Source organism: Oncorhynchus mykiss, chromosome 25 (assembly GCF_057628025.1).
Source record: "Oncorhynchus mykiss isolate SJ-2025 chromosome 25, ASM5762802v1, whole genome shotgun sequence".
NCBI classification, from domain to species: domain Eukaryota; kingdom Metazoa; phylum Chordata; class Actinopteri; order Salmoniformes; family Salmonidae; genus Oncorhynchus; species Oncorhynchus mykiss.
In genome coordinates, this window is record NC_143046.1 from 89,125,147 (window position 1) to 89,137,462 (window position 12,316).

A 12,316-nucleotide genomic window follows, 5' to 3' on the forward strand; every position below is an offset into this window, starting at 1 on the left:
GTCTCTCTCTCTCCCCCGTCTCTCTCTCTCTCGTGTCTCTCTCTCTCTCGTGTCTCTCTCGTGTCTCTCTCTCTCTCTCTCTGTCGCTCTGTCGCTCTCTCGCTCGCTCTCTCTCACTCGCTCTCTCGCTCTCTCTCGTCTCTCTCTCTCTCTCGTGTCTCTCTCTCTCTCTCTCTCTCTCTCGTGTGTCTCTCTCTCTCTCTCTCGTCTCTCTCTCTCTCTGTCGCTCTCTCTCGCTCTCTCGCTCTCTCTCTCTCGCTCTCTCTCTCTCTCTCCTTCTCCCCGTCTCTAGACTGTCCTCCCCTGTTCCAGCTCTACCTGTCTGAGTGTCAGATCTACCTGGAGGCAGTACCTGCTATGTTCCGTCTGGAACTACTGGAGAACATCTTCTCTCTGCTCTTCCTGTCCATCGCCAATTTTACCCTCCACAACCATCAGGGGGCGACAACGAGCACAGGCCAGACCGAACACTCCGAAGGGAAGAACAGAAAAGGACCACAGGAAGGGAAGAAGAGAGGAGACGGACAGGAGGAGAAAGAAAGCTCGAACAAAGCTGAAGTAGTTGGAAGAGGAGAAGAGGATCAAGGCAAAATGACAAAAGAGAACCATCACCAACCCCCCAACTTCCCCTTCTCAGCGTCCCAACGGAGTCACCTTGATCTGGGCCACTTGACGGCAGGCTGCAGGGGCTTCCTAGTGGACCTCGGGGCCATGGAGGGGTTCCTGCGGCTGCTGAGAGAGAGTCTGGAAGGGGTGGTGGTAGTGGGTCAACGGGCAGGGCAGGAGGAGGGCAGGGCTCTGGCCGGGGAGGCAGAGGCGGCAGAGAGTCTGGGCTGCTCTGTGACGGCAGAGACTTTCGGGGCCCGGCTGCAGAGACTGTCCAAGAGGACGGCCGAAGCCCAGTGGAGACTACAGATTATCACTTCCAACCAGGACAGCGGCAACGGTAAGTTACAACCAGCTACACTAACCTCAACCTCAACCAGAAAACTAGCAGAGCAGTGATATTTATACCAGACCGCTGTAGTGGGGAGGGAGGTAACAGCTAAGGGAGGAAGCTGGGTTTGGTCAGTGTGTGCTGAAGTGTGACAGTGTGAATTGTTGAGTGTAAATGAGCAGTGTAAATTCAGTGGTGTGTGTATTCATAGTGTCTGCTGATCTAGGATCAGCTCCTCTTGTCCACAACATTATCCCTAGGCTATATCAGCACTCCTCTGAGATTATCTGTGAATATGGGCCAGTGTCTCTGACCCCCACCCCCAGCTAGAGGTCTGTTACCTCTGCTACCTACCTACCCAGTCTCAGACCCCCCCAGCTCCAGGTCTAACTGTTACCTCTGCGACCCCCCCCAGTCTCAGACCCCCCCCCCCCCCCCAGCTCCAGGTCTAACTGTTACCTCTGCGACCCCCCCCAGTCTCAGACCCCCCCCCCAGCTCCAGGTCTAACTGTTAACTTTGCGACCCCCCCCAGTCTCAGACCCCCCCCCCCAGCTCCAGGTCTAACTGTTACCTCTGCTACCCCCCCAGTCTCAGACCCCCCCACCCAGCCCCAGGCGTCTCCAGCAGCCAGTCCTGCCTCCTGTCTAAAAGGAAGAAGCAGCAGTACTGGGGTCAGGAGGAGGAAAAGGCCTAGACGACAACACTCCACAGAGATACACAAGGGAGAGGTCAGCGCCAGCCCCTCAGGTAAGCAGCCCCTCGGGTAAGCAGCCCCTCGGGTAAGCAGCCCCTCGGGTAAGCAGCCCCTCGGGTAAGCAGCCCCTCGGGTAAGCAGCCCCTCGGGTAAGCAGCCCCTCGGGTAAGCAGCCAGCCCCTCAGGTAAGCAGCCAGCCCCTCAGGTAAGCAGCCAGCCCCTCAGGTAAGCAGCCAGCCCCTCAGGTAAGCAGCCAGCCCCTCAGGTAAGCAGCCAGCCCCTAAGGTAAGCAGCCCCTCAGGTAAGCAGCCCCTCAGGTGACACAGGAAGCAACATATAAAGCCTATTTTCTGCTAAGTTGTTATGGTTTTTCCTAATTACGTGCCATTGTGCCATTACGTGCCATTACGTGCCATTGTGCCATTACGTGCCATTGTGCCATTACGTGCCATTGTGCCATTACGTGCCATTGTGCCATTACGTGCCATTGTGCCATTACGTGCCATTGTGCAATTACGTGCCATTGTGCCACTACGTGCCATTGTGCCATTACGTGTGCCATTGTGCCATTACGTGTTCGTGTGCCATTACGTGCCATTGTGCCATTACGTGCCATTGTGCCATTACGTGTTTGTGTGCCATTCAGAGGGTGAATGGGGAAGACAAAATATTGAAGTGCCTTTGACTGGGGTTTGGTAGTAGGTGCCAGGCCGCACCGGTTTGTGTCAAGAACTGCAACGATGCTGGGTTTTTCACACTCAACAGTTTCCTGTATATCAAGAATGGTCCACCCACCCAAAAACCATCCAGACAACTTGACACAACTGTGGGAGGCATTGGAGTCAACATGGACCAGCATCTCTGTGGAACGCTCTCAACACCTTGTAGAGTCAACATGGACCAGCATCCCTGTGGAACGCTCTCAACACCTTGTAGAGTCCGTTCCCAGACTAATTGAGGCTGTTCCGAGGGCAAAACGGTGCAACTCAATATTAGGAAGGTGTTCTTAATGTTTGGTATACTCAGCGTGGTTCCTTCTAGAACTGTTGTCCCCTGTTCCAGATGGAAGTGGCGGAGCCGGGCGGTCGGAGTGGGAGGTGTGCCCCTGTGGAAGTATGGGTAGCTGGGTAGTTCCGGCCATGCTGTCTCCACCTGAGTCCCTGCTCATGGCCTGCATCCGCCGAGGAAACTACATGGAAGCACACCAGGTTAGGACCAAGGGTTATGGGTTTGGTTACAGGTTAGGACCAAGTGTTACAGGGTTGGGACCCAGGGTTACGGGTTGGGACCCAGGGTTACGGGTTGGGATCCAGGGTTACGGGTTGGGACCCAGGGTTACGGGTTGGGACCCAGGGTTACGGGTTAGGACCCAGGGTTACGGGTTAGGACCCAGGGTTACAGGTTAGGTTACGGGTTAGGACCAAGGGTTATGGGTTAGGACCCAGGGTTATAGGGTTAGGTTACAGGTTAGGACCAAGGGTTACGGGTTAGGACCAAGGGTTACGGGTTAGGTTACGGGTTAGGACCAAGGGCTACGGTTTAGGACCAAGGGTTACGGGTTAGGACCAAGGGTTACAGGGTTAGGACCCAGGGTTACGGGTTAGGACCCAGGGTTATAGGGTTAGGACCAAGGGTTACGGGTTAGGTTACGGGTTAGGACCCAGGGTTACAGGGTAGGGCCCAGGGTTACAGGTTAGGGCCAAGGGTTACGGGTCAACCCCAGGGTTATGGGTTAGGACCAAGGGTTACGGGTTAGGACCCAGGGTTACAGGTTAGGACCCAGGGTTACAGGTTGGGACCCAGGGTTACGGGTTGGGACCCAGGGTTACGGGTTGGGACCCAGGGTTACGGGTTGGGACCCAGGGTTACAGGTTAGGACCCAGGGTTACAGGTTGGGACCCAGGGTTAGGACCCAGGGTTACGGGTTAGGACCCAGGGTTACGGGTTAGGACCCATGGTTATAGGGTTAGGTTACAGGTTAGGACCAAGGGTTACGGGTTAGGACCAAGGGTTACGGGTTAGGTTACGGGTTAGGACCAAGGGCTACGGTTTAGGACCAAGGGTTACGGGTTAGGACCAAGGGTTACAGGGTTAGGACCCAGGGTTACGGGTTAGGACCCAGGGTTATAGGGTTAGGACCAAGGGTTACGGGTTAGGTTACGGGTTAGGACCCAGGGTTACAGGGTAGGGCCCAGGGTTACAGGTTAGGGCCAAGGGTTACGGGTCAACCCCAGGGTTATGGGTTAGGACCAAGGGTTACGGGTTAGGACCCAGGGTTACAGGTTAGGACCCAGGGTTACAGGTTGGGACCCAGGGTTACGGGTTGGGACCCAGGGTTACGGGTTGGGACCCAGGGTTACAGGTTAGGACCCAGGGTTACAGGTTGGGACCCAGGGTTAGGACCCAGGGTTACGGGTTAGGACCCAGGGTTACGGGTTAGGACCCATGGTTACAGGTTAGGACCCAGGGTTACAGGTTGGGACCCAGGGTTACAGGTTGGGACCCAGGGTTACAGGTTAGGACCCAGGGTTACAGGTTAGGACCCAGGGTTAGGACCCAGGGTTACGGGTTAGGACCCAGGGTTACGGGTTAGGACCCAGGGTTACGGGTTAGGACCCAGGGTTACAGGTTAGGACCCAGGGTTACAGGTTGGGACCCAGGGTTACAGGTTGGGACCCAGGGTTACAGGTTAGGACCCAGGGTTACAGGTTAGGACCCAGGGTTACAGGTTAGGACCCAGGGTTACAGGTTAGGACCCAGGGTTACAGGTTAGGACCCAGGGTTACGGGTTAGGACCCATGGTTACGGGTTAGGACCCATGGTTACAGGGTTACAGGTTGGGACCCAGTGTTACAGGGTAGGACCCAGGGTTAGGACCCAGGGTTACGGGTTAGGACCCAGGGTTACAGGTTAGGACCCAGGGTTACAGGTTAGAACCCAGGGTTACAGGTTGGGACCCAGGGTTACAGGTTGGGACCCAGGGTTACAGGTTAGGACCAAGTGTTACAGGGTTGGGACCCAGGGTTACGGGTTGGGACCCAGGGTTACGGGTTGGGACCCAGGGTTACGGGTTGGGACCCAGGGTTACGGGTTGGGACCCAGGGTTACGGGTTGGGACCCAGGGTTACGGGTTAGGACCCAGGGTTACAGGTTAGGTTACGGGTTAGGACCAAGGGTTATAGGGTTAGGTTACGGGTTAGGACCAAGGGTTACGGGTTAGGACCAAGGGTTACGGGTTAGGTTACGGGTTAGGACCAAGGGCTACGGTTTAGGACCAAGGGTTACGGGTTAGGACCCAGGGTTACAGGTTGGGACCCAGGGTTACGGGTTGGGACCCAGGGTTACGGGTTGGGACCCAGGGTTACGGGTTGGGACCCAGGGTTACAGGTTAGGACCCAGGGTTACAGGTTGGGACCCAGGGTTAGGACCCAGGGTTACGGGTTAGGACCCAGGGTTACGGGTTAGGACCCATGGTTATAGGGTTAGGTTACAGGTTAGGACCAAGGGTTACGGGTTAGGACCAAGGGTTACGGGTTAGGTTACGGGTTAGGACCAAGGGCTACGGTTTAGGACCAAGGGTTACGGGTTAGGACCAAGGGTTACAGGGTTAGGACCCAGGGTTACGGGTTAGGACCCAGGGTTATAGGGTTAGGACCAAGGGTTACGGGTTAGGTTACGGGTTAGGACCCAGGGTTACAGGGTAGGGCCCAGGGTTACAGGTTAGGGCCAAGGGTTACGGGTCAACCCCAGGGTTATGGGTTAGGACCAAGGGTTACGGGTTAGGACCCAGGGTTACAGGTTAGGACCCAGGGTTACAGGTTGGGACCCAGGGTTACGGGTTGGGACCCAGGGTTACGGGTTGGGACCCAGGGTTACAGGTTAGGACCCAGGGTTACAGGTTGGGACCCAGGGTTAGGACCCAGGGTTACGGGTTAGGACCCAGGGTTACGGGTTAGGACCCATGGTTACAGGTTAGGACCCAGGGTTACAGGTTGGGACCCAGGGTTACAGGTTGGGACCCAGGGTTACAGGTTAGGACCCAGGGTTACAGGTTAGGACCCAGGGTTAGGACCCAGGGTTACGGGTTAGGACCCAGGGTTACGGGTTAGGACCCAGGGTTACGGGTTAGGACCCAGGGTTACAGGTTAGGACCCAGGGTTACAGGTTGGGACCCAGGGTTACAGGTTGGGACCCAGGGTTACAGGTTAGGACCCAGGGTTACAGGTTAGGACCCAGGGTTACAGGTTAGGACCCAGGGTTACAGGTTAGGACCCAGGGTTACAGGTTAGGACCCAGGGTTACGGGTTAGGACCCATGGTTACGGGTTAGGACCCATGGTTACAGGGTTACAGGTTGGGACCCAGTGTTACAGGGTAGGACCCAGGGTTAGGACCCAGGGTTACGGGTTAGGACCCAGGGTTACAGGTTAGGACCCAGGGTTACAGGTTAGAACCCAGGGTTACAGGTTGGGACCCAGGGTTACAGGTTGGGACCCAGGGTTACAGGTTAGGACCAAGTGTTACAGGGTTGGGACCCAGGGTTACGGGTTGGGACCCAGGGTTACGGGTTGGGACCCAGGGTTACGGGTTGGGACCCAGGGTTACGGGTTGGGACCCAGGGTTACGGGTTGGGACCCAGGGTTACGGGTTAGGACCCAGGGTTACAGGTTAGGTTACGGGTTAGGACCAAGGGTTATAGGGTTAGGTTACGGGTTAGGACCAAGGGTTACGGGTTAGGACCAAGGGTTACGGGTTAGGTTACGGGTTAGGACCAAGGGCTACGGTTTAGGACCAAGGGTTACGGGTTAGGACCCAGGGTTACAGGTTAGGACCCAGGGTTACAGGTTAGGACCCAGGGTTACAGGTTAGGACCCAGGGTTACAGGTTAGGACCCAGGGTTACAGGTTAGGACCCAGGGTTACGGGTTAGGACCCATGGTTACGGGTTAGGACCCATGGTTACAGGGTTACAGGTTGGGACCCAGTGTTACAGGGTAGGACCCAGGGTTAGGACCCAGGGTTACGGGTTAGGACCCAGGGTTACAGGTTAGGACCCAGGGTTACAGGTTAGAACCCAGGGTTACAGGTTGGGACCCAGGGTTACAGGTTGGGACCCAGGGTTACAGGTTAGAACCAAGTGTTACAGGGTTGGGACCCAGGGTTACGGGTTGGGACCCAGGGTTACGGGTTGGGACCCAGGGTTACGGGTTGGGACCCAGGGTTACGGGTTGGGACCCAGGGTTACGGGTTAGGACCCAGGGTTACAGGTTAGGTTACGGGTTAGGACCAAGGGTTATGGGTTAGGACCCAGGGTTATAGGGTTAGGTTACGGGTTAGGACCAAGGGTTACGGGTTAGGACCAAGGGTTACGGGTTAGGACCAAGGGTTACGGGTTAGGTTACGGGTTAGGACCAAGGGCTACGGTTTAGGACCAAGGGTTACGGGTTAGGACCAAGGGTTACAGGGTTAGGACCCAGGGTTACGGGTTAGGACCCAGGGTTATAGGGTTAGGACCAAGGGTTACGGGTTAGGTTACGAGTTAGGACCCAGGGTTACAGGGTAGGGCCCAGGGTTACAGGTTAGGACCAAGGGTTACGGGTCAACCCCAGGGTTATGGGTTAGGACCAAGGGTTACGGGTTAGGACCCAGGGTTACAGGTTAGGACCCAGGGTTACAGGTTGGGACCCAGGGTTACGGGTTGGGACCCAGGGTTACGGGTTGGGACCCAGGGTTACGGGTTGGGACCCAGGGTTACAGGTTAGGACCCAGGGTTACAGGTTGGGACCCAGGGTTAGGACCCAGGGTTACGGGTTAGGACCCAGGGTTACGGGTTAGGACCCATGGTTACAGGTTAGGACCCAGGGTTACAGGTTGGGACCCAGGGTTACAGGTTGGGACCCAGGGTTACAGGTTGGGACCCAGGGTTACAGGTTAGGACCCAGGGTTACAGGTTAGGACCCAGGGTTAGGACCCAGGGTTACGGGTTAGGACCCAGGGTTACGGGTTAGGACCCAGGGTTACGGGTTAGGACCCAGGGTTACGGGTTAGGACCCAGGGTTACAGGTTAGGACCCAGGGTTACAGGGTAGGACCCAGGGTTAGGACCCAGGGTTACGGGTTAGGACCCAGGGTTACAGGTTAGGACCCAGGGTTACAGGTTGGGACCCAGGGTTACAGGTTAGGACCAAGTGTTACAGGGTTGGGACCCAGGGTTACGGGTTGGGACCCAGGGTTACGGGTTGGGACCCAGGGTTACGGGTTGGGACCCAGGGTTACGGGTTGGGACCCAGGGTTACGGGTTAGGACCCAGGGTTACAGGTTAGCTTACGGGTTAGGACCAGGGAGGTGTGCCCCTGTGGAAGTATGGGTAGCTGGGTAGTTCCGGCCATGCTGTCTCCACCTGAGTCCCTGGGTTACGGTTTTGGACCCAGGGTTACAGGTTAGGACCCAGGGTTACAGGTTAGGACCCAGGGTTACAGGTTAGGACCCAGGGTTACAGGTTAGGACCCAGGGTTACAGGTTAGGACCCAGGGTTACGGGTTAGGACCCATGGTTACGGGTTAGGACCCATGGTTACAGGGTTACAGGTTGGGACCCAGTGTTACAGGGTAGGACCCAGGGTTAGGACCCAGGGTTACGGGTTAGGACCCAGGGTTACAGGTTAGGACCCAGGGTTACAGGTTAGAACCCAGGGTTACAGGTTGGGACCCAGGGTTACAGGTTGGGACCCAGGGTTACAGGTTAGGACCAAGTGTTACAGGGTTGGGACCCAGGGTTACGGGTTGGGACCCAGGGTTACGGGTTGGGACCCAGGGTTACGGGTTGGGACCCAGGGTTACGGGTTAGGACCCAGGGTTACAGGTTAGGTTACGGGTTAGGACCAAGGGTTATGGGTTAGGACCCAGGGTTATAGGGTTAGGTTACGGGTTAGGACCAAGGGTTACGGGTTAGGACCAAGGGTTACGGGTTAGGACCAAGGGTTACGGGTTAGGTTACGGGTTAGGACCAAGGGCTACGGTTTAGGACCAAGGGTTACGGGTTAGGACCAAGGGTTACAGGGTTAGGACCCAGGGTTACGGGTTAGGACCCAGGGTTATAGGGTTAGGACCAAGGGTTACGGGTTAGGTTACGGGTTAGGACCCAGGGTTACAGGGTAGGGCCCAGGGTTACAGGTTAGGACCAAGGGTTACGGGTCAACCCCAGGGTTATGGGTTAGGACCAAGGGTTACGGGTTGGGACCCAGGGTTACGGGTTGGGACCCAGGGTTACAGGTTAGGACCCAGGGTTACAGGTTGGGACCCAGGGTTAGGACCCAGGGTTACGGGTTAGGACCCAGGGTTACGGGTTAGGACCCATGGTTACAGGTTAGGACCCAGGGTTACAGGTTGGGACCCAGGGTTACAGGTTGGGACCCAGGGTTACAGGTTAGGACCCAGGGTTACAGGTTAGGACCCAGGGTTAGGACCCAGGGTTACGGGTTAGGACCCAGGGTTACGGGTTAGGACCCAGGGTTACGGGTTAGGACCCAGGGTTACAGGTTAGGACCCAGGGTTACAGGTTAGGACCCAGGGTTACAGGTTAGGACCCAGGGTTACGGGTTAGGACCCATGGTTACGGGTTAGGACCCATGGTTACAGGGTTACAGGTTGGGACCCAGTGTTACAGGGTTAGGACCCAGGGTTACGGGTTAGGACCCAGGGTTACAGGTTAGGACCCAGGGTTACAGGTTAGAACCCAGGGTTACAGGTTGGGACCCAGGGTTACAGGTTGGGACCCAGGGTTACAGGTTAGGACCCAGGGTTACAGGTTAGGACCCAGGGTTACAGGTTGGGACCCAGGGTTAGGACCCAGGGTTACGGGTTAGGACCCAGGGTTACGGGTTAGGACCCAGGGTTACAGGTTAGGACCCAGAGTTACAGGTTAGAACCCAGGGTTACAGGTTGGGACCCAGGGTTACAGGTTGGGACCCAGGGTTACAGGTTAGGACCAAGTGTTACAGGGTTGGGACCCAGGGTTACAGGTTGGGACCCAGGGTTACAGGTTAGGACCCAGGGTTACAGGTTAGGACCCAGGGTTACAGGTTGGGACCCAGGGTTAGGACCCAGGGTTACGGGTTAGGACCCAGGGTTACGGGTTAGGACCCAGGGTTACAGGTTAGGACCCAGAGTTACAGGTTAGAACCCAGGGTTACAGGTTGGGACCCAGGGTTACAGGTTGGGACCCAGGGTTACAGGTTAGGACCAAGTGTTACAGGGTTGGGACCCAGGGTTACGGGTTGGGACCCAGGGTTACGGGTTGGGACCCAGGGTTACGGGTTGGGACCCAGGGTTACGGGTTGGGACCCAGGGTTACAGGTTAGGTTACGGGTTAGGATCAAGGGTTATGGGTTAGGACCCAGGGTTATAGGGTTAGGTTACGGGTTAGGACCAAGGGTTACGGGTTAGGACCAAGGGTTACGGGTTAGGTTACGGGTTAGGACCAAGGGCTACGGTTTAGGACCAAGGGTTACGGGTTAGGACCAAGGGTTACAGGGTTAGGACCCAGGGTTACGGGTTAGGACCCAGGGTTATAGGGTTAGGACCAAGGGTTACGGGTTAGGTTACGGGTTAGGACCCAGGGTTACAGGGTAGGGCCCAGGGTTACAGGTTAGGGCCAAGGGTTACGGGTCAACCCCAGGGTTATGGGTTAGGACCAAGGGTTACGGGTTAGGACCCAGGGTTACAGGTTAGGACCCAGGGTTACAGGTTGGGACCCAGGGTTACGGGTTGGGACCCAGGGTTACGGGTTGGGACCCAGGGTTACGGGTTGGGACCCAGGGTTACAGGTTAGGACCCAGGGTTACAGGTTGGGACCCAGGGTTAGGACCCAGGGTTACGGGTTAGGACCCAGGGTTACGGGTTAGGACCCATGGTTACAGGTTAGGACCCAGGGTTACAGGTTGGGACCCAGGATTACAGGTTGGGACCCAGGGTTACAGGTTAGGACCCAGGGTTACAGGTTAGGACCCAGGGTTACAGGTTGGGACCCAGGGTTAGGACCCAGGGTTACGGGTTAGGACCCAGGGTTACGGGTTAGGACCCATGGTTACAGGTTAGGACCCAGGGTTACAGGTTGGGACCCAGGATTACAGGTTGGGACCCAGGGTTACAGGTTAGGACCCAGGGTTACAGGTTAGGACCCAGGGTTAGGACCCAGGGTTACGGGTTAGGACCCAGGGTTACGGGTTAGGACCCAGGGTTACGGGTTAGGACCCAGGGTTACGGGTTAGGACCCAGGGTTACAGGTTAGGACCCAGGGTTACAGGTTAGGACCCAGGGTTACAGGTTAGGACCCAGGGTTACGGATTAGAACCCATGGTTACGGGTTAGGACCCATGGTTACGGGTTAGGACCCATGGTTACAGGGTTACAGGTTGGGACCCAGTGTTACAGGGTAGGACCCAGGGTTAGGACCCAGGGTTACGGGTTAGGACCCAGGGTTACAGGTTAGGACCCAGGGTTACAGGTTAGAACCCAGGGTTACAGGTTGGGACCCAGGGTTACAGGTTGGGACCCAGGGTTACAGGTTAGGACCCAGGGTTACAGGTTAGGACCCAGGGTTACAGGTTAGGACCCAGGGTTACAGGTTGGGACCCAGGGTTACAGGTTAGGACCCAGGGTTACAGGTTAGGACCCAGGGTTACGGGTTAGGACCCAGGGTTACGGGTTAGGACCCATGGTTACGGGTTAGGACCCATGGTTACAGGTTTACAGGTTGGGACCCAGTGTTACAGGGTAGGACCCAGGGTTAGGACCCAGGGTTACGGGTTAGGACCCAGGGTTACAGGTTAGGACCCAGGGTTACAGGTTAGAACCCAGGGTTACAGGTTGGGACCCAGGGTTACAGGTTGGGACCCAGGGTTACAGGTTGGGACCCAGGGTTACAGGTTAGGACCCAGGGTTACAGGTTAGGACCCAGGGTTACGGGTTGGGACCCAGGGTTACGGGTTGGGACCCAGGGTTACGGGTTGGGACCCAGGGTTACGGGTTGGGACCCAGGGTTACAGGTTAGGACCCAGGGTTACAGGTTGGGACCCAGGGTTAGGACCCAGGGTTACGGGTTAGGACCCAGGGTTACGGGTTAGGACCCATGGTTACAGGTTAGGACCCAGGGTTACAGGTTGGGACCCAGGATTACAGGTTGGGACCCAGGGTTACAGGTTAGGACCCAGGGTTACGGGTTAGGACCCAGGGTTACGGGTTAGGACCCAGGGTTACGGGTTAGGACCCAGGGTTACGGGTTAGGACCCAGGGTTACGGGTTAGGACCCAGGGTTACGGGTTAGGACCCAGGGTTACAGGTTAGGACCCAGGGTTACAGGTTAGGACCCAGGGTTACGGGTTAGGACCCAGGGTTACGGGTTAGGACCCAGGGTTACGGGTTAGGACCCATGGTTACAGGGTTACAGGTTGGGACCCAGTGTTACAGGGTAGGACCCAGGGTTAGGACCCAGGGTTACGGGTTAGGACCCAGGGTTACAGGTTAGGACCCAGGGTTACAGGTTAGGACCCAGGGTTACAGGTTAGGACCCAGGGTTACGGATTAGGACCCATGGTTACGGGTTAGGACCCATGGTTACAGGGTTACAGGTTGGGACCCAGTGTTACAGGGTAGGACCCAGGGTTAGGACCCAGGGTTACGGGTTAGGA

At 56.8% G+C, this 12,316-nt stretch overlaps 1 protein-coding gene across 2 annotated transcripts in view; it reads left to right on the forward strand.

Moving 5' to 3' along the window:
- zfyve26 (zinc finger, FYVE domain containing 26) overlaps nt 1-12,316 on the forward strand; it is a 112,412-nt gene that overhangs the window by 19,515 nt on the left and 80,581 nt on the right. For both annotated transcript variants that reach the window (XM_090221387.1, XM_090221389.1), the window contains exons 11-13: nt 293-946; nt 1,527-1,685; nt 2,695-2,840. In XM_090221387.1, coding sequence (XP_090077513.1) covers nt 293-946; nt 1,527-1,685; nt 2,695-2,840 — 959 coding nt within the window. The remainder of the gene's footprint in view (nt 1-292; nt 947-1,526; nt 1,686-2,694; nt 2,841-12,316) is intronic.